We start from the raw sequence: 26439 nt of genomic DNA, 5'->3' as shown, positions 1-26439 counted from the left end.
TACAATATTTTAGGCTCAGTCTGATTAATACAGCATAGAACTATAACAGGGATTTGCAACCTTAAATACTAATAGCCACTTGGACCCGTTTTCCATAGAAAAGAAAACATTGGGAGCCACAACACCTGGGAGGGTATGGCCAATTTCAATGTCACTCACTCACTCCCACCCTCCCCTCTCTCCCCCACCCTCTCTCTCCTCTTCTTCTGTATCTCTCTGTTTATCTCTCCCCACCTTTCTCTCCTCCCCCTCTGTATCTATGTGTGTGTATTTCTTTCTCCCCCTCCCTATCTCCTCTCTCTCTGTATCTCTCTCTACATATCTATCTCTCCCCCACTCTCTCTCTCTTTCTCTTTCTATCTCTCTGTGTGTCTCTCTCTGTAGGTTTCTGTACCTCTTCTCTGATTATGATATGAAGAGTCAAGTAGGCCATGAGGCACTCTTGCATAGTGAACTTTAGTGCCCTTCACACCATTACAATATGGAGTCACAATGCAACCCTGTCCCACTTACCGATAGCAACAGGATGTGGCTTACAGTTCCAAGCCCAAAGCGGTGGGAGGTGAAGGCTGCCTTGAGCCAAATGTGGTCCAAAGGCAAATATAGGACTGCTTCTCTCCCGCAATAAGGCTCTGGTCATCACCTTGCCATGTCCCCTTTCTCCCCCCGGCAGCTCTTAGACTGAGCACAGCAGATGCGAGCTCGAGCCCCAAGTGGCAGGGCTACTTCACTCCTGCCCCAAGGCTCCAGTGACACTTCTCCTTCCTTCACTTCTCCTCTAGCAACTTCCTTGCCAGTTTGTATGCATTCTCCCAATGGTGAAGCTGGGAGGGTGCATACAAGCAGGAAGACCCTTGTCAATCGAGTGGTCCGGCTCAGCAAAAGTGAAGAAAAGGTGCACACAGGATGGGTGGGGACTCACTTGAGGAGGGTCTCCCTGTTTGGGCACACCCTCCCAGGCCCATCACAGCTGGCCAGGGGATCACAAGAGAAGGAGGGGGAGGAGAGTCACTCTTGTAGTGTTTCCAAGAGAGAAGAGACACAGAGATAGAGAGATATAGACACACATATGACTTTAATTGAAAAGCATCATTCCGGGAGGTGAAAGTTCCCCATACACATTTTAAAGCCGCAGCTGGGTATTGTTGTTATTATTAATATTATTATTATTTATTAGATTTGTATGCTGCCCTTCTTGTGGGCCTGTTCCCCATTCTGTTGTCCCTTCCTCCCAGATCCCATTCTCATACCGCCAGTCCTTGCAATAGCAAGGCCACCATTAGTCGTAGCTGGGTCAGGCCAGTATCTCAGGGGAGGGAACAGGTTGCACATCTCCCCAAGTGACCGAGGCATGCCCAGCACCAACAATGGCTGGAAGGAGCTCCAGCAAGAATGAGGCACCAGAGAATCAGCCCCCGTCGCTTCTCCATTCTCCGCTGTTGCCTTTACTTTCTCAGACTAGGCAGAGTGACTAGAGGGAAGGGTGAGGGGCAGGGCCAGTCAATGATGGGATTAACAGCAGAGGGCTGAAAGAGCTGCACAAGGCTCTAGAGCCACAGGTTATTGACCCCTGAAATATACTATCACTTCCCAAAATAGTGACATTATATATCTGTTGATGCGGTCAATGTGATGTGTTGGCTCTTTTGTCAGATTTATAGTCTGGGTTATGCTTCATTTGTAATCTACTTGAATACTCAGATGCCTTGCAACTATCACTGAACTGTATTTTGTTGGATAGGTCTCAATATTCAATTCAATCATGTTCCTTTGAACCTTGCTATTGTCTTCTGAGGCACTTTATACTATGTTGTATACCTTATGTACAAATAAAGTGACTCTATAATGAAAGCCCCAAAATTGTTTGACATTAATACCTTGTTTCCCCGAAAAATATTCAAAAAATAAATCTTAGCTTGATTTTTTTTGGAGTGGGCCTAATATATACCCTATCCCAAAAGTAAGCCCTGTTCTTTGCACTGGCTGCATACCTCATTGCCTGCTGTTGCTGTTCGCAGCCAGACCTGGCCAGGAGAGTGGCCTGCTGACGAGCAGCTGGCAGACCCTGTCCTGACATGTACCGGCATTGCAGCCTTGCTCATTGTTGGACTCGCCATCTCCAATAGTTACAGCTTCCCACACGCATGGGCTTTTCACCCTCCTGGCTCCACTGCTCTTGGCCACTCTGCAGCTTTGGTGTGAAACCAACCCCAAGAAAAGGAGGATTGGCAGGAAAATTCCCTCCTTCCCCATTTTCCTGCAGATCCTCTTTTCCTTGGGCATGATTTATGCTGAAACCATGGATGTGTCTGTGTGTGGGGGAACCCTAAGGAAAGAAATTACCTGAACACAAGAAAGAGCTCCTACCAAGTCAGCAGCAGTGCCTGAATCAAAATAAAGCTCTACAAGTCCAGGCACCCTTTCTGTTTGTTGCCCTCCTTTTGGGAAGCATTCACTGCCGGTGTGAGGGTATTCAGGGTATTACATCCTGGCCTGTTTTGGAAGGGAGAAGGCGCAACTGCTGTTGCCAGAACTGGAGTTTGCATGGTGGCAGAAAGAGACTGCAGGATTCACTTTTATCTCCCTTCCAAAAAATGCTGGGAAGGCACCAGCAGTAGTCAGAGGCAAGGGGCCACCCGCTAAATGTCCAGCAGCTTCCGTAAACACATTTCAGGAAAGAGCTGAGTCCAGCTTTTCACTTTTGACACATTCACCATTTCCTAGCAACTGGCATGAACGACTGCCTGTGCTGCTCCTGGCCTCATGGGAACTCTTTGCCCTCCTGACAGAACTGCTCTGGGCTGCCCTGCTCCTGTCTGGTTATTCAGCTGAGATCTACAATTTTCTAAGTGCCCCCACGCTGGCCTGCCAGAACCCCTTTATCAGAGGCCACCAATACATCCCTGCTACCTCACCTGCCACCGCCTTCAGGCAGCTGAGAGACTTCCTGACAGCCTACTTAGTGCTGCTTGCAATGATTTAACCCAGAACTATTTTCCCCTGTTGGTCGCTAGCTCTCATGACAGATGTGCATTCCAGGGTGGTCCAGAGTTCATGATAGTCCTGGAACAAGTCAGTCCACAGCAGGCAGGAGCATCCCAGCAGGACGGCTAAAAGCAGCGCTGCCAGGAGTGCAAAAAGCCCCCACAAGGCCAGCAGCAGCACAGGCAGCTGTTTGGCTGCCAATGGTCAAAAATGTCCCAGCAGGCCAGCAAGCAGGGCAGATGGAGTCTGGGGCTGCTAAGAACCTAGGCCACTGCAGCTGATTGAGACTGTTCTTGAAGGGGCACAAGGCGAGCAGCTGACGTTCTTCGAGGCGGCAACAGCAGGTCACCCCCTAATCATCTGAACAGCTGTTTTGAGGACCAAGCTGCTAGTAAGAGGGTCAGCTTTTCTCGCCACCTCCACGTACATGGGGGGGGGGGGGAGATGATGAAATAAGATCTCCCTGAAAGTAAGGCCAAGTGCTTATTTCGGGAGATACAAGAAAATAAGACCTGGTCTTATTTTCAGGGAAACACAGTATTTTTATTTTTATTTCTTTCATTCAATGGTTTCTAATTCTTGGGGATTGCTTGGTCAAGTCCCTGCAGTTTTGTTGGTAAGCTTTTTCATAAGTATTTTTGCCAGTGCATTCTTTGTGCTGAGAGACAATAACTGGCTCCAGGTCACCTAGCTAGTGTGGGGCCAAAGGTGACACTTTAATTCACAATCTCTCAGTTTCTAGCCGGAAGCCTTAACCACTACACCAAATTGGCTCTTTTAGATATCTACCTCCATGTACCACACATACATACAGAATTACTATGTGAGTCCTCAACTCCAGGTCTGACACGCTTACAGTGCAACAGTATTTTTAATTATACTAGCTTTATGCTACAAAAATTGTAATGATTAAACCGTATAAATATTAATGATGCTCCTTATTGTTAATGATATGTTTTAGGGGATTTATCCATCCTTTTGCAATTAAAGCTATCATTGGAATCTCTATGGTGTCTTCTAAAACTTTACCAACTAATCTATTAAACATTTCAAAGCAATATTTTATTCAAATTGAAAAACTAATATCTATTTGATGGGTTACTGTTAATTTTAATGTAATCAAAATACATTAAAATATTTATTTGTAGAAACAAAAAAGGTACCTGTATCCAGGTGATGGAAAGCTATAATAAAGATATTCAAGTTGTAATACACAAAATAGTTCTAAAATATTAACATCTACTTAGTTAAATTTCAGTTCAGCATTAATTTTCTATCTCTCATAAATAAGAAGATAAATTAACTAATTTCCTAACTCAGAGACCAAAATACTAAAAATATTACATGTCCGAGAAAGGAAACTAAGCTATGAAACAGGTAAACCTTGTCTTCTCATAAAGTTCTGGTCCAGATTATGATCCAAATATATATGATTTTGAATGACAGTTTTAAAAGGAGAAAGAGACCATTTTAATCTTCCCTTACAGTCTCTACTTCCCACACTGTTGCAGAATCCCATGAAATCAAAATAAAATGGGAGTTGGAAACCCCTGGGAAAGAAGAAATAGAGCAAAAATTCATTGCAGAAGCCTCAAATATATCATAAAATATTTACAGCAATTAAGAAGTATCAGTTTGGTTCTGACCCAAATATATAATGTAATATGGCATATAACTAGATAAATCAGGCCATAATGTACTAAACTGGTATAGCCAACTGGCAAATATAATACATTTTCTTATATGAAAGTTCATATTTCTAAATACATTGGTACCTCGGTTTTCGAACGCTTCCCTTCTCGTACATTTCAGATATCGAACAAAATTTTCTGCAAAAATTTGCTTCAGTATCCGAACAAAAATTCGGATACCGAACAGCCAGAGAAAATTTTGTTCATTATCTGAAATGTAATCCCGGCAGCTTCAGGGCGCTGAGGAGCTCTCTAAGAGCTCCAAGCTGCAGGAAAGGTGGGGGCTGCTGCAATCCCGGCAGCTTTGGGGGGCTCCTTTCCTCATTGCTTCGTTTTATTACCTGTAAGGAGCTTCAAAAACTTTTTTCCTGTGGCTGCAACAGCGGCGATTTCCCTTCCAGTAGCAAGAGCGCCGGGAACGTCACGTGATGAAGGGAAGCCGGCGGAGCCATCTCAGCATTTGCTTCCGCTCCAGCACTTCCCTTCATTACGTGACTTCCCGGCGCTCTTGCTACTGGAAGGGAAATCGCCGCTGTTGCAGCCACAGGAAAAAAGTTTTTGAAGCTCCTTACAGGTAATAAAACGAAGCAATGAGGAAAGGAGCCCCCAGAAGCTGCCATCCCGGCAGCTTCAGGGCGCTGAGGAGCTCTCTAAGAGCTCCAAGCTGCAGGAAAGGTGGGGGCTGCTGCAATCCCGGCAGCTTTGGGGGGCTCTTTTCCTCATTGCTTCGTTTTATTACCTGTAAGGAGCTTCAAAAACTTTTTTCCTGTGGCTGCAACAGCGGCGATTTCCCTTCCAGTAGCAAGAGCCCCGGGAAGTCACGTAATGAAGAGAAGCTGCTGGAGCGGCAGAAATTGCTGAGATGGCTCCGCCGGCTTCCCTTCATCACGTGACGTTCCCGGCGCTCTTGCTACTGGAAGGGAAATCGCCGCTGTTGTAGCCACAGGAAAAAAGTTTTTGAAGCTCCTTATAGGTAATAAAACAAAGCAATGAGGAAAGGAGCCCCCCAAAGCTGCCGGGATTGCAGCAGCCCCCACCTTTCCTGCAGCTTGGAGTAGCGAATTTATTTATCCCATTGGAAATAAAGAAAATAGATTTAATTGGTTCCCAGCGAGTTAACAGGGGCTGGGAACCAATTAAATCCATTTCCATTATTTCCTATGGGATAAATAAATTCGGTACTCGACCAAATCGGTTCTCGACCACACTTCTGGAACGAATTGTGGTCGAGTACCGAGGTGCCACTGTATTATGTTTCCCTGGGTCTCTCTTACAGGTACATTCATACAGCTGTGGCTCAATATAGTACCACATTCTCACTCTGAAGAATCAAGGCAGAAGAATTAAAAAACCAAAATATTGTATCCTACTATAAGCTACCTCTCTGATTAATTCCCTTTTTCTCAAATCTATGTTGCCCTTGGCTACCCCATGACAATCCCTGCTAGAATAAGATGAAGATGAAAGACCGGAGGGAGGCAAGGAAAAAATTAATAATGCAAATTATATATGCACTGGAAGAAAAGTGATTACTAGTGACTATTTCTATCCCCTAGGAAGTAAAATATTCATTGTGGGCCATTTTTGTGGATTGTTTACATTTGTACAGATTTTTTTTCCTAATATATTCTTAATGAACATAGAAAGACCTTACTACAGATGAATTACATGAGCTATTTATGAATAGGCACTTTCTACTTCCATAAAAATCATGTTAAAGTTTTAACACTACCACAGGAATAATAAGCTCAAAGATGTGTATATAAAAAGAGGGGTAGCATACAAATCTAATAAATAAATAAATAAACAAACAAACAAACAAACAAACAAGTAAGTAAGTAAGTTCTAGGAAGTAAAAGGAAACAAACTTAGTGCAAAAATGTGGTTATAAATATGGAAATAACTTCCCCAGGCCTATACAGTGGTACCTCGAGATACGAGTTTAATTCGTTCCGGACCTGCGCTCTTAAGTCGGGCAGCTCTTATCTCGAACGACTTTTCCCCATAGGAATTAATGTAAATAATTTTAATTGGTTCCAGCCCTCAAAAAACTCACAAAGTTAGTCTAAATTATGCAAAAAGACATTGCAAGAATAAATGTAACTTTACTTATTAATAAGATGATAAGCTGAGAGCTTTCCTTCCCTTCCTCTTTTTACCCAAAACAATCAACATGGCAAACTTTTATTTTTATTCATTAAACTGTAGTTATTTATTCAACTTCACTGCCACCCAATCCTGTAGAGGGAGGAAAGAAGGGAGGAAGGAAAAGGAAAGCAAGAAATGGAGGGAGGAAAGGAAGGAAGGAAAGAAAGAAAGGAAGGAAGAAAGAAAGGAAGAAAGAAAGGGTGAAGGGACAGGAACAGAGGAAGGAAGCAAGGAAACTTATGAAAGGGGAGAGTAACTTCACTGCCACCCAATCCTGTAGAGGGAGGAAAGAAGGGAGGAAGGAAAAGGAAAGCAAGAAATAGAGGAAGGGAAGGTAAAAGAGAGAAAGAAAAAGAGCAAGAAAGAAAGCAAGCAAGAGAGAAAGAAAGAAAATGAAAGAGAAATAAAAATAGAGAGGGAGAATGAAAGAAATGGAAGGAGGGAAGGAAGGAGAGAAAGCAAGAGAAATAAAGAAAGAAAGAGAAAGAAAGAAAGAAAGAAAGAAAGAAAGAGAAAGAAAGAAAGAAAGAAAGAGAAAGAAAAAAGAATGAAAGAGCAAGAGATCAAGAGAGAAAAAGAAAGAGAGAGAGAAAGAAAGAAAGAAAGAAAGAAAGAAAGAAAGGCAACTTCAAAGAAAGGCTCACTGAGCATCTCTCACTCTCTCTCTTTCTATCCCTCTCTCTTTCTCTCCCCCCTCTCCCCCCCTTTCCCTCTCTCTTTCTCTCTCTCCCTCTCTCCCCCCTCTCCCCCCTTTCCCTCTCCCCCCCCCAGGCCGGCAGCGATGTTTTAAAACAGCCGCGCCGTTTGCGAGCTAACTCCTGAGGTGCGGAAGTTCGCCTTTGGCGTTTGGGCCACTCGGAATGTGAAATTCAAAACAGCGTTCGGATCCCCCCACCCCCAGCAGAAGCCAAGGACCCCCAGAGTGGGGCGGCAGGGGAGGCGACCGCCTCTCCACTCACCAAGTGCCGGGATACGAGCTGAGAAGAGCCGGGCTGGCTTACTTTCCTTCCTTCCCGCGCTGATGCAGAGCCACTCGAACAAAGCGTCACGCCCCCCTGACGCTTTTGGCGGCAAAAGAGCCCAGCGTCGCTTCGGAAGCCGCCGAAAGCATCAGAGGGGCGCGACGCTTTGTTTGAGTGGCTCTGCATCAGCGCGGGAAGGAAGGAAAGTAAGCCAGCCCGGCTCTTCTCGGCTCGTATCGCGGAGAGGGGCGGCATACAAATCCAAGTAATAAATAAAATAAAATAAAAAAATGTCTCTCCTCTCCCAGCTCTTATCTCGAGTAGCTCTTAAGTCGAGCAGCTCTTATGTCGGGGTTCCACTGTATTGTTTAGGTATGGTGGGTTGTGTGCATGTTTTTAAATTATGGGTTTTTAGTTTAAATTATTAGATTTGTATTACATATTGTTTTGCTACTATTGTTGTGAGCTGCCCCGAGTCTACAGACAGGGGCGGCATACAAATTTAATAAATAATAATAATAATAATAATAATAATAATAATAATAATATAATATACAGTATTTCCAGTATGCAAGCTGAGCATAATCCTAGAATTCTACTAAAATCTACTTTTTCCTACTGGTATTTTAGTTACTACTTCAATGTGCTTGAAAATAGCCCAATGACAATCTGTCACTAATCTTATACAATATTTATCTGTTCTAAGGACACTGTATCTTAAATCCTAGAATATAAAAAACAGATTTCTTAAAAGTGAATTCTTAATACACGGGCTTCTGTATTCTGTAAAATGTCCAGTTTCTAAAGGAAAAAAAATAATTTGGACTAAACAGCTTACCATGTTGGAATAGTCATACATTTTCTTGCCAGTAACTCTAGTGCATAATGAGTTGCCTGAGCTGCACATTCTCCTAAGACAGTGCCCACACTGACTGCCAACTCCAGTTCATTTCCTCGAATCAGGTTTGTCATGGCAAGCTTGCTCAATTAAAAAAAAAAATCATTAAGCCTAACAAGGATTCATTGTAATTATCATATTAGCATTCATTTTCAAGCCCACATTTCAGGATGTCAAAATATGCATCACTGATTCTAATCCACACATTTTGGCTAATTTTTTTCTTTATAGCCTAGCAACCTAAACAAACCATGAATAAACCATGTCAATGGGAGAGATACCTAGTGCCAAGTTATGGTCATTATCTGGACTTTCTAGAGTGAATGAGGGACTTATTTTATTTATTTGACTGTTATAACATGAAAGGCAGCCAGAAAGACCAGATCAATAGTAGTAGGGATTTTTTTTTGTTCTTTCTTTCCCCTTAAATTGGTTTCTCATCAGTCAAGAAATGTGCATGATAAAGAGCAGATAAAATACCTATACAGTACACCATAATTTATTGCAAAATATATGCCATGAATCCATTACAGAATTCACAGTCCATAATTTATTATTTTGTTCTTATATTTATATACATATATATAGAAGGATGTATGTAATACTTATTTTATTCCATATGTTATTAATATCTAGTTTCAGGTCGGTAACAAACAAATATGAATTACTGGTGAACATCTCAATTTTCATTAAGGATGTTCAGGACTCAGGACATGCTGAGATTATCAACTGGGATCAACGGTAGGTATTGTTCCCTAACAGCAGCCAAAGGTCCTTTATAAAGGTCTGCTGAGAAGTGTTCCACGTGATCTATTACAAAGTTGTTACTTTATTAGTATCATCTTTCGGGCCAGCTTTATTATGTAAAATACCCCTATCTGCATACTGGCCACAGATTGGTTAAGACGCGGCTGGGAAATTCAAACGGCTGTCAAAGTCGAGCCTCCAAGGAAAAACTTTTAAAGGGATCGCAAGCCATGCCGCTTTTGCTTTTTTGTATGGGATTGCTTGTCGTTCCGTTTTGTTACTTTGAGGTTTGTTCCAGCTGATCTTAAATAAACGGATCAGGGCTACAACGTGGTCCTCCATTATTTTCCAAACTAAACAAGCTGCTTTTCAGAAGAGGAACTTGCTTTGAAAAGAAGTCAAAATTTAGCAAATGTTTAGCCTTAATATTTATATCCACCATCCACACAACAAATATAATGAACATTTCTGAAGGAAGAAAAAGATGACCTAAGAGTGTCAGATCACAAAAGATATTTTAAGGGAAGGAACTATACTTTTATCCAGGAGATATTCAGGGAAAATATTAGTGCCAGTTCTAAATAGGGGTTTTTACCATAGAAGCCTTAACATATCTCATATGGGTCTTATCAAATCATCCTATTCATCACTAAAATAGCAATGGAAATAATATTATCACCAAAGAGCAGGCAATATTACAAAACCATTCATAACTAAACATTTTATTTGTGTGCATTGCAGTTTCAGGAACAGTCTGTATATACGGATTCTCCCGGCACTTTCCTGACATACAGATATTTATGGCATCTCTGTGTCAGACTTAAACTTGAGAGCTGAAGTGTACAAAATTGTATCTCTGAACTAGCATTATGGAGATCTGAGAATTGCTATTCCATTGACTTCACTGGCTGCTACTGGCAGAAGTAATAACATGAATTGCAACTCTATAACTTCAGACACTTTCATGAATAAAATAGCTGCCACAATAATTATATATGGTACTGAATATGTATTTCATGTCATTTGTATGTTCCTTTATAAATTGATTACACTGAATATATGCTGAGTTTCTGTAATAGAGAAATATCCTAGAAAATCTCAATTTTGAAAGCATTATGATTAATAATTTATTGGCATGAAAGCCAGAAACACTAATATCAAATTAATTGTATGTACAGCAAAATCATGGATCCCGTGAATGAAATGTTCAATACTATAGATTTCCACACAGAATGCATTGGCCTACTTAGACAAATGAAGTTTCTAACATGCAAAGATGGCAACTACCTTAACTAAAATTAGATTTTAAGGAAACTTTAAGGGTAGAGGGATTGTATTTTGATTGGGAGATAGAAGGGCTTGAAGGAGGGGAAATTTACTAATGGGAACAAGATAATCATTGATTGATATATAATTAAGATGTTTTTGCTTGAATCTATAAAACTATCTTTTAGGTAAAACTTGAAACATAAATCTTTGAAATTTGGAAACAAGGGAATGATACAAATGGAGGTGGGTTATATTTTTTCTTGGAGGAAAATTAATATTAAGGTGTAATACAATCATATTGTTTTAAATATTTGGAGAAGGGGTGTGTGGAGTAGAGCTAGCGTGTGGAAAAATGTAAGGGAAATATATTAAAATAATAATTGGAATTCAGGGCACTGTCATCAGGTTTTTGTTATGTATAATCAATATGGAATATGAAACGATTATGGAATTAACAATGAATTTAATAATGGAATTAATAATGGAATTAATTGCGGTGACTTAATAATGAACTGAATTATTACAGATAATATTCAGAGATTGAATTAAGATATTTAATTTAATTATTTAATTTTTATGGCAAGGAAAAAAGGCAAGAATAAAGATAAATATTTTGGAAGACATTAAAGAAAGGGGAGGATTTGCTCTCCCTAATTGGAAATTATATTACCAGGCAGATGCCTTAACGTGGATCAGAGATTGGATAACATTAGAAGATAAAAGAACACTAAAATTAGAAGGACATGATCTCATGCTTGGCCTTCATATGGTATGATAAGGATAAAAATCATTCTTATTTTAAAAGACATACGATAAGAAAATATTTGTTGGAAAGACATAAGAAAGAATCATTTTTTGACTGTCCCTGAATGGATTTCTCCCCTAGAAGAACCGTTGTACCTACCTGAACGGTCTTCTCGATGCCCTGGAAGGAGAGTCCAGCATGGGTTTAGCTCAAGTCTTATTGGTAGGACTGAGTTTCAAATTAACATAAATATATAATAATTAGGTACCGCCCCCTTGCTGCCCCAAGTATCCAGTTTTAAAAAACGAAAAGATGTAAAGATAATCAACTTTATTAACAACCATAATAAACATAAGAAAAACACTAGCATCAAACAAGCAAGAACTCCCATGGTTCTTCGGGAGGGTATGGACTCTCCTTCCAGGGCATCGAGAAGACCGTTCAGGTAGGTGCAACGGTTCTTCTCCCATGCCTCCTGGAAGGAGAGTCCAGCATGGGATATACCCAAGGTCTAAAGTTTCAGGGAGGGAGATTGTGAACCATGGGTGGTACCTCCCCGCACACCTTCTGGAGTACACGTCTGCCAAAGGCAGCTTCAGCCGAAGCGAAGGTATCCAACTTGTAATGACGAATAAAGGTTGTGGGTGAACTCCACGCCGCGGCTCTGCAGATATCCTCAAGGGGGGCTTGCGACGCCCAAGCTGCTGAGGAAGCCGCACTCCTTGTCGAATGAGCCTGTATACCACTCGGTGGAGTCCTTGCACTCGCCTTGTATGCCTCAACTATACATAGTCTCACCCATTGGCTAATGGTATTGGAAGATACCTTGAGGCCCAGTTTGCTAGAACTAAATGACACAAACAAAGCCTCAGTTTTGCGTAAACTGCCGGTACGCCTGATGTAAAGTTTCAATGCTCTGCGTACGTCTACCTTGTGCCACTTAAGTTCTAAGGGGTGAGTACCATGAGCACAGAAATCCGGTAACACCAACTCTAGAGCTCTGTGAAAGTGAGTGTTGATCTTTGGGAGAAAGGTGGGGTCCAGGCGTAAACAAACTCTGTCCGGATAAAAATGACAGAAGTCTGATCTTACCGACAACGCGGACAGTTCGGACACCCGCCTTGCCGAGGTGACTGCCACCAAGAAGGCCGTCTTGAAGGAGAGATAACGCAATGAAATAGTCCTTAACGGTTCAAAGGGTGGCCCTGTGAGGGCCTGAAGGACCAAGGTTAGATCCCATGTGGGAAAACGACGAACCGGAGGGGGGTGCGTGTTGGTAGCCCCTCTGAGAAAATCCCTAATCCAAGGATGATAAGTTAAAGGTCCCCCATCGTCCCGCTTTATAATGGTGGCAAGCGCTGCGACCTGGCGCTTTAGTGTGTTAGGCGCCAGACCTTTCTCCAAACCCTTCTGCAAGAACTCCAAGACAGGGATGATGACTGAGGAATCTTCTGGCCGAAGGTTCCTGTCAATGCAGAAAGAATGGAAGGCTGCCCAAGTTGCCTGATAAATACGGACGGTGGAAGGTCGTCGAGCCGCTTGAATAGTTGCGATGACATTCTCGGGAAGAAGACAGCTCCTCAACCTGTCCCCTTCAAATGCCATGCGGTTAGGTGGAACCACTGGGGTTCCGGGTGGTACACGAACCCCTGGCTGAGGGATATCTGGTCGTCCGGTATCCTCCACGGTGGGGAGATGGACAGTTCCCAGAGGTCCGCAAACCAAGGTCTCCGAGGCCAATGAGGCGCTAACAAGAGCACCTCCGCCTCCTCCATCAGAATCTTCCTTATCACCGATGGGATAAGCGGGATCGGAGGAAACGCGTAGAGTAGAGCCTTTGGCCACTGTAGATGTAGTGCATTGGTTCCTTCGGCTCCCGGAGATGGAAAACAGGAGTAAAACCTCGGGAGTTGGGTATTCTGGGGTGTGGCAAATAGGTCTACCACCGGAACTCTGAACCGACGCGAGACTTCTTGAAACAGACCCGGATCGAGCCGCCACTCCGTCGGGTCCAGTTCCTGGCGGCTGAGCCAATCCGCCTGTTTGTTGTCCTCCCCCGCAATGTGCTCTGCATGGAGAGAGGAAAGATGAGTCTCCGCCCAGTCGAAGAGGAGGACCGTCTCTTCCATCAACCTGAGAGAGCGCGTTCCACCCTGGTGATTTAAATGTGCCCTGGTCGCTACGTTGTCCGTGCGTACGAGGACGTGGTGACCTTCCAGTAAGGTGGCGAAGGCCAGCAAGGCCAAGCGGACCGCTCTCAGTTCCAAGAAATTGATGTTGATTGGGCATAGCTCCTGGGGGCTCCAGAAGCCTTGAGCTTGGGAATGGATGTGAGCGCCCCACTCCAACAGACTGGCGTCCGTGGTGAGGATCGTATGGCGGCATGGTCCGAAGGGAGTGCCCTGCCGCAGTGCTGGAGATCTCCACCAGCGCTGGGAGAGTTGCAACTCGCGTCCCACGAAGGTTAGACGGTGGGTATGGCTTAATCTTCGACGCTGGAATGGAAGCAAGGTCCACTGAAGCAGTCGATAATGGTAACGGGCCCAAGGGACAATGTCCACGCAGGATACCAGGGTCCCGAGCACCTTTGACAGGAAAGACAATGGAACCGTTCGTTTCTGTTGAAGGCCACCTATGAGAGAGCAGATGCGGTGCTGTCGCTCCGGAGATAGATACACTCTCTGAGAGACCGTGTCTATCACCGCACCCAGATGAATGAGTCTGGTGGCAGGAATCAAATGGCTTTTTGGCATGTTGATGGTAAAGCCGTGACGTTGTAGACAAAACATCGTGTTTTGTAAGTCCTCGTGCGCCCTCTGGCGGGTTGGAGACAGAAGTAAGATGTCGTCCAAATATGCGAGAATTCGGATTGGCCGGGACCGCAAATCGGCCAGCAGTGCATCCAGTACCTTCGTAAAGGTACGTGGGGCCGATGACAGGCCAAAGGGCATGGCCCTGTACTGGTAATGGACGTCGTGTAGACAGAATCGGAGAAATTGTCGATGGTTCGGGTGTATGGGGATATGCAGGTAGGCCTCCTTTAAATCCACTGAAGTAAGAAGGTCCCCTGCTCGAACAGAGGTCAGGATGGAGCGGAGGGAGGCCATCTTGAACCGTCGGTACAGAATATACTGGTTCAGACGTTTGAGGTTCAAGATGAGCCTGCAACCCCCGGAAGCCTTGGGTACAAGGAACACCTTTGAATAGAATCCCGTACCTTTGGAACTGTCCTGAACAGGTTCGATCGCTTGGATCTGTAAAAGGTGGAGAATTTCCTGATCCAACAGAGACCTCCTTTCGAAGTCTCTGGTGACAGGGCAGGTGGTAAAATGGTGTGGAGGGTTGTGTAGAAATTCGATCTTTAGCCCTTGTGAGATAGTGGCTAAGACCCAAGGGTCTGAAGTAGTAGCTCGCCATCTCTTGCTGAACTTTTGTAGCCTGCCCCCCAAAGGAATGCCGTCCAGGCAGTCACTTGGCACGTCTGACGTTCCGTTGCTGGTATCCCCGGAATGGTCGTCTGGTTTGGGAAAAGCCTCTGCCCCGTTCCTGGGAATACGGTTGGTCATTCCTATAGGATGTGGAGAAGGCACCCTGTGAGTAAGGTCTGGCCTGCTGTGAAGTGGCGGACCACAAGTCCCACCGAAAGGACTGCCTACGGGAGTACGGACCAGTCCTTCGGTCCTGGCGACGAAAAGACCTTGGGAGGACTTTCCTCTTATCCTTATCCTCCACCAGGACAGGGTCCAGAGCCTCCCCAAACAATTTCGTGCCCTCAAAGGGGGCCGAAGACAAAGTCCACTTCGACTTGGCATCCACCTGCCAGTTTCTTAGCCAAAGCAGGCGCCTTGACGAAATGGTGGAAGCCATAGCCCTGGAGGCAAATTTTGCGGCATGCAGGGTGGCATCCGTGGAGAATTCCGCCGTCGCAAGGAGCTTATTCAAGTCCTGTCGCAATCGAGTCTCGTCAGGACCCAGCCTCGCCTGAACCTCCTGGATCCACATAATGGATGCCCGACTGAAGAAGGAGGCGGGGGAAGGTGCTCGAAGAGCCCAAGCGGCCATCTGGTGAGTCTTCTTGAGAAGTGTCTCCGCTCTCCTTTCATCCGGTTTTAAATTGTCAGCCGTCTCTGAAGGTATAACCGCGCGGGAGACCAATGTGGCCACTGGTTTGTCCACCGGGGGAAACTGGAGCAGGTTCTCCATGCTGTCATCAAAGGTATAAAACCTGCGTTCCAGGTTGGAATGCCCTTGCGCCGCCGCCGGATGTTGCCACGGGCGCTTAACATTCTCGAGAAAAATCTCCAGTGCAGGAACCTTGTCCGATTCCTTGGCGGGCTCCTTACATAAGGCTGCCGAAGTGCGTGGCCCGTCTGATGGCTCCACTAGTGGTGTTGCTCCGGGCACATCTAAGGCCTGCTTTGCCTTGTGCAATAAAACCCTAAACAAGGAGGGTTTAAAAAGGCCCGCCACTGCTGGCTGCTCTGGAACGGTGAATTCGTCATCCGACAGGCCATTTCCGTGGTCACTGTCGTCCTCAAAGTTAGTGTGGTCAATTGACATAGTGTCCAACCCAGTAGGGGGCGGTGGTGCTGACCAGATGTCCCTGGGTTGGATAGGCTGAGATGGGAAGGCATTGGCTCGTTGTGTTGCTGCAGCTATGCCCTGCGTATATGCATTGGCCACAATGTCCTGCAGAGTAGGTGCAAAGGCCTGCCAAGCATCTGCATGGTCTCTAAGACCCGCTGCCGTGGGAGTGAAGGTGGATGAGGGAACATAACTTGGTGTCTGTAACTCCACCTGAGGCAGTGCCTGGCTATGAGAAGAGGAAGGCCTCTCAGGCCTCGCTGCAGTTGATGGCAATGGAGGGTGGGCCTGCCTGTCAGGGGACCAGTCCCTCTCCGTTGCGGTGCCCTGGAGTCCCATGGAAGTAGCAGGAGAAAAAGCAGATGGAGGAAGAGGCTGGAAAGGGCCTATGGACAGTCCACCTACGATAGGGGGGGACAAGGCCGCCTCCAAACGCTGCTCCAGGGCCTTGATCTTCCTCTCAGCCTCACGAAGAGAGGAGCTAGATTGGGAGGACTTACTCCTAGGCTTGCTGGCCTTATCCTTCCCTTTGACCGGTGTTTGAACTGGCTGGGCCTGCTCCTCCCCACTGACAAGTTGGTCTGCCATATTTTATTTTAATATGGGGCAGCGTACTCACGATTAATCCACAAACAAAGCACCTCAAGACTGTGAATAGTAATAGAAGGCTCTCACTCACATGCAAAGACATGCAGGCAGGCTTGACAGCTAAACGGATTCTGATTGGCTGTCAGCCGACCACGTGACCCTGTCAACTGTCTCTGGGCAGATCTTATAATCCTGACAACCTGGCCAGCTGCCCAGTTCACGCCAATTTAAACGGCAAATTAATGCCGTTCGCGCCTCTGGCACATAGCCAAAACAAACATGGCGGTGTGAGGGCTCGCCTCAGAATTGCCTCATAGGGCGACCACACCGGCATTGCCAAGGACCAGGAGACAGTTATTTCGCCGCAATTGGACTTCCTGCGGCTCGCCAAGCCTCCGTTTGTTGCTCGCCGTTCGCGAGCACTCAATCAGCTGTTCGGCGGCTGTAATGGCCGCGGCGGCTTTATTCCCGACCGGGAACAACCATTTCGCTGCCATCCGACTCCGTGCGGCTCGTCAAGCCTCCGTCTGTTGCTCGCCGTTCGCGAGCGCTCAATCAGCTGTTCGGCGGCTGTAATGGCCACCGCGGCTTCGATTCCCGGCGTCTGAGGCTTCCGCCGCCCCCGGCAATGGGGAGGGACGGAACCCCCCCCATCTGGGGTGATTGGGCTAATTGGACCCTCAGGTCACAATATTATAACAGTAAAAAGCCCAGTTGCTCCTCGGTGGGCAGTACCCGCGGAGAGAAGAGGCCCCAAAAGGAGAAAGGTGGGGGTGGTGCCCGCGGAGGGCAGAGACCCCATCAGATAAACACGAACCTATTCAAAGACAAAAGGGAAAAATTGCAAGGTTCAAATAACAAATTTAATTAACATTACATTACATTAAATACTCAACCTAAAGGGAGAGAAAAAACTCAAGTCCATAACCTCGACTGAGTTTTTTAAAACTGGATACTTGGGGCAGCAAGGGGGCGGTACCTAATTATTATATATTTATGTTAATTTGAAACTCAGTCCTACCAATAAGACTTGAGCTAAACCCATGCTGGACTCTCCTTCCAGGAGGCATGGGAGAAGCAATAACACATCCAAACTCTATAAAGGAAATGAAAATAATAAAATATAAGGACTTATTGAATGATCAAATGAAATTAAAATCTAGAAGTAATCTACAAGAAGAAGGGATAATAATTGATTGGTGGCACTATGCACAGATTTGGTCTAGATATCAGAAAGATAGCATGATATATATTTTTAATAACAATAAAAATTTATTAGGCAATTTAATAACCACCAATCAAACTAAAACAATAGGAAAAGTTTATAAATACTTGATTGCCCATAAAAACATAGATTTGACTTTAAAGGACAATATGATAAGTTGGTGCAATAATATTGGTAAAGAAATAGATATAGATACATGGGGAAAAGTTTGGACCTCAAATTGGAAAATGACAAAATCAGTTTCTTTAAAAGAAAATCAAATTAAAATGTTTTATAGGTGGCACCTTCCACCAAATAGGATAGCAAAAATGTTTCCAAAGATTTCCCCTTTATGTTGGAAATGTAAGAAGGAAATAGGGTCCTACTACCATCAATGGTGGATGTGTAGTAAAGCTAGACTCTATTGGAAAATGATAGAAAAAATAATAAAAGAAATTGTAAAGCAAGACATAGAAATAACCTCGGAATTTTACTTACTGGGAATTACTAACCAGACTTATAAGAAAGAAATTTTATATTTAATTATACATATTTTGACCGCGGCTAGGATAACATATGCACAAAATTGGAAAGGGGAAGATATCCCCAAAGAAGAAGAAGTTATTAAAAAAATATTGGATTGCGCTGAAATGGATATGATGACAAGACGGTTAAAAGATCAAGAAGATACAGAATTTTATGAAACATGGAACAAAGTTTATATATGGATTAACAAGAAGAAACAGTAAAAGGTTAAAATAAATAAACAAATAAATGAGTAAATGAGTAGAGATAAGATTTATGTGTTATATTAAAATTAGTTAGAATATGATTTTAGAAGTATATTAGAATTAGTTTATATATGAAGAACTATTATGAGAAGAATTTTAGAATTATATTAGAATTAGTTTATATATGAAGAACTATTATGAAAAGTTAAACAAATTATTTCTTTACATTTATAATAATGAATTGAATTTAAATATGTATTCTTTTTTCTGTATTCAAATTTATACTTTTGAAATAAGCGGGGAAAATACAACCCCATTTTTATGTTAAATGTATGTTTGTCTGTTTGTTTATTTTATGAAAATCAATAAAATTTATGAAAAAAAAGATATTTAATTTACTGATTTATATTTAAGAAATTTGAAAATAAGATTATGTTGGTAATATTGGGACATTGAATTAAGATATTTAATTTACTGATTTAAACTTTAAGAAACCTGGAAACAGAAGACCATGCTTGACTTCTTTTTCTTTTTTAAAGGAAAAAAAATCTTGCCAGTGGTAATCATTGAATTTAGAACTTACAGAATTATAGATTTTATAGAACACAATTTAGAAACAAATAATAAAAAAATAAAGATAAAAACACCAACACCTTCCAATATACAAATCAAGGAGGAAAAGACCCATTAAAATCTCAATAATTCAAATTAGTCATATTGTAAAACCTAATTAGTAATAATACCTTTGTAGGAATCATAAGAAATGTGTGAGAATTGTAAAAAAAGTAGAATTTAAAGAGAAAAGAAAAATGTGTTAAGATAAAGAGGAATGTATATCTAGAAAGAAAAAAAGAAAATGAGAAAATACTACTGAAAAAATAGAAAAAATAAATAAATAAATCAAACCCTAAAGGAGAAGAGGGAATAGGGAAAAAAAGAATCTCTCCTCCTCCTCTCACCAACTTCCCACAATAGCTCAATATAACACCATCAATAGTTCATCTATAAACCACTGAACTCCTCCATCCCAGTCTAAATCATTAAACAATCATTCTAATTAAGAAAGAAAAAAAACATTGATTCAAATCTTCATAATGTCTATATCCTGTGAAATAATCACATTCCTATCCTAAGAACCTCCTGCTCTATTCCTTAACAAAAAAAGAAAATAAAAAAGGAGAGAGGAAAAGAAAAAGAAACCCCTGATGACCCATTGGAATCAATCTAAATATATCGCTGCAGAATCTTCATGCCCTACTCTAATTTTATCGCTGCAAACCCAGCAGAATCATCATGCCCTAATCTAAGAGTATTTGTCCCAATAGGTAAAAGTCTTCGGAGAGGGGCGGCATACAAATCTAATAAATCTAATAAATAAACAAATCTAATAAATAAAAGAAGAAGTTTCCCTCCCTTAGTCCAATTCAAAGTTATAGCCTTCCATAAATTAAAACACCTTTTGAAATTTATGATCTATATTTTCTATAATTCCATAGATTCTATTTTCAGTAATCACCACTAAAATAATTTCTCTTTCTTTATATATAAACAAAAAAGAAAAGAGGAGAAAAAAGAAAAAAAAAACTCCAATAACCTACTGGAATCAATTTCTCAATATAACACTGTATACCCAGCTGAATCTTCAGGCCCTACCCTAATTTTGTCACTGCTTACCCAGCGTAATCCTTATGCCCTACTCTAATTGTATTGATCCGAATAGATTAAAAGAAAGTTCCCCTTCCTCAATCCAAAAATTCCTTTTTAATGGGCATTTACTAATAAAAAAGGTTAATAAATACAGTGATCCCCCGCTTGTTGCGAGGGTTCCGTTCCAGGACCCCCCGCAACGAGCGGGTTTTCGCAAAGTAGCGCTGCGGAAGTAAAAACACCATCTGCGCATGTGCAGATGGTGTTTTAAACTTCCGCAGCGCTAGCGAGGAGCCGAAGATTGGGGGGCGGCGCGGCTATTTTAAAACATCGCCGCCGACATGGGGGGCTCGCTAGCACCCCCCCGAACCCCCAACCCGGGTTTGGGGGATGCTAGCAAGCCGGAAGATCGTAGCGCGCATTGGCTGCAGCGGTGGCGACATTGCTGCCGGCTTGGCTTCGCTCGCCGCGCCGCCCCCCCAATCTTCGGCTCCTCAGCGGCGAGCGAGCGAAGCCAAGCCGGCAGCAATGTCGCCACCGCTGCAGCCAACGCGCGCTACGATCTTCCGGGCCAGCCAGGCTCAGCGGATCAAGCCCGGCTCCTCTCGGCCCAGCATCCCGGGCCAAGCGACTGCCTTCCGTGACTGAGCCTGGCTGGCCCGGAAGATCGTAGCGCGCGTTGGCTGCAGCGGCGGCGACATTGCTGCCGGCTTGGCTTCGCTCGCCGCTGCAGCCAACGCGCGCTACGATCTTCCGGGCCAGCCAGGCTCAGTCACGGAAGGCAGCTGCTTGGCCCGGGATGCTGGGCCGAAAGGAGCCGGGCTTGAAGATCGCAGCGCGTGTTGGCTGCGGTGGCGAGGGCTTGCGATGGAGGGTGGAGGAAGTGGCCATGGGAGGGCGAGCTGCCTCAGGGAGGAGGATCGGGCGGGACCAGGTGGGGGCTGGAATTTCTCCGCCAGGGCGAAGGGCGGGCGAGCGGCGAAGGGCGGGCGAGCGGGTGCTGGGGAGGGCTTCTCGCCCTCCCGCCAGCAAGAGGGGGAGCGAATGGCGTGGGCAGGCGAAGGGCGGGCGAGCGGCAGCGAGGAGTTTGCGTGGGCGGTGGGGGAAACTCCTCGCTGATGCCAGCAAGAGGGGAAGACACAGGGAAGCCGCCCAGCAGCTGATCTCCCGGTTGCCATCTACGCATGCGTGCCCATAGAAAAAAAAAGGCACGCATGCGTAGATGGTATTTTGACTTCCGGGTTGAAAAATCGCGAAGTACCCTGTTCGCAATGGTCGGGGACGCAATAAACGGGGGATCACTGTACATATGAAAATCAAAATGGAAGAAATGTGGAGAAATTTGAAATATTACAGCCTAATTAACTTGAGGCATTTAAAGTTTGGATCAGCTTAAAAGATGTTTTAGCGACTAGCATATTAATACAATATAAGAAATCTGAGCAGCTATTTATTATCCAGATGTCAAAAGTAAAGGAGGTAGCATTAGATTTGTATACTATATTTTTTAAAATTGAATTATTGATGTATTTAAACAATTTGATGTTGTTGGTACTTTACAGTGTTCTGTGATTGGTGAGAAAATAAAAAAAGAAGTTTCTAACATAATGAATTGATATAGAAACTTTTTAAAAAGCAAGAATATTTAACAGAAGTGGAAGGTTTTAATTTGTGAATTTTGGCAAAAGCATGACTACCTTGAATGATTTTAAGGGTTAATACTTGTTAATTATACATTAATACATGGAATATTCAAATTAGATTTGAAATGTGCAGATGTTTTTTCCGGGAATACAAAATAGGAAATATTTTCCCCCTAACATAGGTATGAGGCAAAGAATGCATGCAGATATATAACCACACTTATTGTATATAATGGCCCACATAAAAGTATAAATTGTTACTGTGTTCATTACTGATACTGTATTTATAATTCCTGGGTATCTCCCACACAAATCCTGACCACTAGCTAGTTTTTATTATTCCATCATGTAGTAATGTCAGAAGATTCACATGTAAAAAAAAGATCCCATATTTTAAAACATGATGGGTAACTGACCATGCATTTAGAAAAGTGTTGTCTATGCAGTCGTAATAGTTCTTGAGGTTTTCAAACTAGCATCTTTCCCAATGGTATCTGAAGAGACTAAGTATTACATCTATGATATTTATGAATAAATACATAAAATTTCTAATGCAGAACAGTGCAAAATAATAAATTCCAGTATCTTGTTTCATCATTATTTAATTGTTATTAATGAGGTTTTAATACCCATTGAAAATGATTGCATTTTTTATTTTATTTTATTTTTTAAAATGGATGTGAAACTTTCATCTTCAGAGTGTAAGTCAAACATCCTTAATTAGGTAATAACAAAAGTGGGTGGCACCTTTCCTACAAAATGCCCCATACTTCAGTTTCTGCTCCCCTTACTTCTGCCTGTGATTTGACATACGTTTGTATGACAAGCTTTTACAATCTACTTTTAAAATACTAATCCCTTTAGCAGTAACTTTGTGTTTACTCCTACAAAAGGTTACTTGGAAATAGTATCGACCAATCTTTTATATATATATTTATATTACCCATGGGTCAGCATCCTGAATAACCTTGGGATGTAACAACAATTTCAAAGCAACATTATCTTATTAGATAGAAAGTGTACAAAAATTGAGAAAAGTACTTTTCTATTTCTGAACAAGAAAATCATTTACTGTACCTCAATATTCTCAACAGCTAAATGGCAACAAGCAGCCAGCACTGCACAGCCATCCTGAAAATACCACTCAGCAAGTTCTTTACTGACTTTATGTAGAAGACTATAGGAAAGAAATGATTTTAATAATTACAATAAAAAGTAGCCAAAGATGGAACAAGTTTTTCCCTTTTAAAATTTCCGAAATCCACTAATTACTTTATCTTTTTCTGATTGCAGTAATATTTAGCTTAAACTCTTTAACCAAATCAACAAAATCTGTCTGTCTAAATTCTATCAGTGACACACACATATCCTCAATGCGGTAACTGTAAAAGATTAAATAAACTCAATAAAAATAAAATACTTAAGCTCTTTCTAGCTTCAACTTGGAGGGATTTCATTTTATTTTTGGATTGATTAATTTACCAATTAAAGTCTTAATCTGTCAATCTACAAACATTTTTAAAAATGATCTCTTTTTACAATTTTCAAACTGTAACCAGAACAAAACATAAAGATAATTAGCATACAATTAATACTGAAAATATTATTTTATAAACATTCTATTCAGACTGTGTAAAAGCAATGTTTTATTTTATTTTTAACTAACCCATATTCTATAATGTTTTTCAATTTATGAGCAAAATAAAAATATATGAAAAATGCATTTTTTATTTTCTGTGTAAACTTACTCATTGTAATTTTCTATGCTATTCCCTTCAAAATGTTCTGATTCATCTGCTGTTGAACCCTGAAATGTATTTATATTTCCTTCACAAGCTGCCTGGAATAAATAACATAGGATGAGCCAAAACTAATATATTATTCACTATCACTCTTAGCACCAGTCAAAGGTAGGGAGACACTAATTTATTTGTAAATTAGACTTCATATAACATTGCTGAAAATATTACCACTTAAGCAATACAATGATATCGTTAACCCAAATTTTCAAATTTTGTTTTATAGCCTAAATAGAAGCACAAATAAATGCTGAATTTCAATGTTTGTCATTCTGAGAACTTGCCCCAACCTTTCAGCATTATTTCACTTGCCATATTTATAATAAAATAGCTAAATCATGCACCACTCCACAGTGACAATAATACAGGATAATTCTATCAATTAACTATCTATAATTAATTTGCAAAATTAACTTTTGCAAATCAGTTTTTGCTATTAATTTTAATACCAAATAGGTTCTGAATTACCCGTATATACTCGAGTATAAGCCGAGTTTTTCAGCCCCCAAAATGGGCTGAAAAACCCGACCTCGGCTTATACTCGAGTCAGCACAAGAGGGCGCCGAATCACCACAAGAGGGCGCCCCGCCAGCAAGCTAAACGGGGAGGATGGCGATGGCATGAACCCTCTCCAGGCTTTAGAAGGCTCCAGCCGGAGAGAGAAGCAGATTTAAGGAGGAGAAGGAGGAGGAGGGCAGCTCTTTCCTTTCCTCCTCCTCCACCATGGCTGTGGGCTATTCTGGCTCTCCTCCGCCTCATTTCCCTGTTGCCGTCCCAAGTGGATCTCTTTAGCAAATCTGCTTCCCTGCACAACACATGGGGCAATAAAGGGAGACGGAGGAGAGAGCCAGCAAGCTAAAGGGTGGCAGGGACCGGGACGGCATGAACTCTCTCCAGGCTTTAGAAGCCTCCAGCCAGAGAGAGAAGCAGATTTGTTAAAGAGATCCACTTGGTACGGAAGGAGGAGAAGGAGGAGGGCAGCTCTTTCCTTTCCTCCTCCTCCACCATGGCTGTGGGCTATTCTGGCTCTCCTCCGCCTCATTTCCCTGTTGCTGTCCCAAGTGGATCTCTTTAGCAAATCTGCTTCCCTGCACAACACATGGGGCAATAAAGGGAGACGGAGGAGAGAGCCAGCAAGCTAAAGGGTGGCAGGGACCGGGACGGCATGAACTCTCTCCAGGCTTTAGAAGCCTCCAGCCAGAGAGAGAAGCAGATTTGTTAAAGAGATCCACTTGGTACGGAAGGAGGAGGACAGCTCTTTCCTTTCCTCCTCCTCCCACGCAGCTGTGAGCTATTCTGGCTCTCCTCCGCCTCATTTCCCTGTTGCCGTCCCAAGTGGGTCTCTTTAGCAAATCTGCTTCCCTGCACAACACATGGGGCAATAAAGGGAGACGGAGAAGAGAACCAGCAAGCTAAAGGGGGGGAGGGACCGGGACGGCATGAACTCTCTCCAGGATTTAGAAGCCTCCAGCCGGAGAGAGAAGCAGATTTGTTAAAGATATCCACTTGGTACTGAAGGAGGAGGAGGGCAGCTCTTTCCTTTCCTCCTCCTCCCACGCAGCTGTGGGCTATTCTGGCTCTCCACCTCCTCCTTTCCCTGTTGCTGTCCCAAGTGGATCTCTTTAGTAAATCTGCTTCCCTGCACAACACATCAGGCAATAAAGGGAGATGAGGAGGAGGGAGGATCAGGGGTGGGAGATCAAGCCAACAAGCCAGCCAGCAAGCTAAAGAGGGGGGGGGAGGGAAACAGCATGAACTCTCTCCAGGCTTCTAAAAACTCGAGTTTAAAGAGCCCTGGGTTAGGGTTAGAAATGCAAGAGTCTTTAAACCTGGAAAAATTAGGGCTTGTGGACTTCAACTCCTACTCCTGAAGTAGCATGGCTGGTGCAGGAATTCTGGGAGTTGAAGTCCACTAGTTTTAAAACTGTCAAGTTTAAAGAGCCCTGGGTTAGGGTTAAAAATGCTAGAGTCTTCAAACCTGGAAATATTAAGGCTTGTGGACTTCAACTCCTACTCCTGAAGTAGCATGGCTGGTGCAGGAATTATGGGAGTTGAAGTCCACTAGTCTTAAAACTGTCAAGTTTAAAGAGCCCTGGGTTAGGGTTAGAAATGCAAGAGTCTTCAAACCTGGAAAAATTAGGGCTTGTGGACTTCAACTCCTACTCCTGAAGTAGCATGGCTGGTGCAGGAATTATGGGAGTTGAAGTCCACTAGTCTTAAAACTGTCAAGTTTAAAGAGCCCTGGGTTAGGGTTAGAAATGCAAGTCTTCAAACCTGGAAAGATTAAGGCTTGTGGACTTCAACTCCCACTCCTGAGGTAGCATGGCTGGTGCAGGAATTCTGGGAATTGAAGTCCACTAGTCTTAAAACTGTCAAGTTTAAAGACCCCTGGGTTAGGTTTAGAAATAGGTTTTAGCTTGGTTGCTGATTGAGCTACTTTTTTTACTTTTTAATTTATTGTTATTACCAGATTGCTTTCATTTACCCTCTTTTAAATTTACAGAGCTAATTTTGGTTTTCTTTAAAATAAATATTCTAAAACATTTAATCTACTGATGTCTCAATTAATGTAATTTTATTGGTTTCCATTTTTATAAGTTACCAGTAGCCACTGCATTTTCTAACCTCGGCTTATACTTGGGTCAATAAGTTTTCCCAGGTTTTTGTGGCAAAAAACTGGTGCCTCGGCTTATACTTGGGTCGGCTTATACTCGAGTATATACTGTAAGTATTTTTACAAATATTATCTCAGTTGTGCTATGTACTCAGCTTATTTTTCAATTATGTAGATAATTTAT

General features: G+C 42.9%; 1 protein-coding gene across 1 annotated transcript in view; it reads right to left on the bottom strand.

Moving 5' to 3' along the window:
- The window catches only part of WDR17 (WD repeat domain 17), a 157100-nt gene that overhangs the window by 14097 nt on the left and 116564 nt on the right, over positions 1–26439 (bottom strand). The window contains exons 20-22 of the mRNA XM_070757477.1: positions 23591–23682; positions 22920–23019; positions 8625–8764 (exon numbers count right to left, since the gene is read on the bottom strand). Of these exons, the coding sequence (XP_070613578.1) occupies positions 8625–8764; positions 22920–23019; positions 23591–23682 (332 nt within the window). The remainder of the gene's footprint in view (positions 1–8624; positions 8765–22919; positions 23020–23590; positions 23683–26439) is intronic.

This window comes from Erythrolamprus reginae, chromosome 7, assembly GCF_031021105.1.
Source record: "Erythrolamprus reginae isolate rEryReg1 chromosome 7, rEryReg1.hap1, whole genome shotgun sequence".
Lineage (NCBI taxonomy): Eukaryota > Metazoa > Chordata > Lepidosauria > Squamata > Dipsadidae > Erythrolamprus > Erythrolamprus reginae.
Note: the sequence above shows the minus strand (reverse complement) of the source record. Positions and strands in the feature narration are given on the sequence as shown.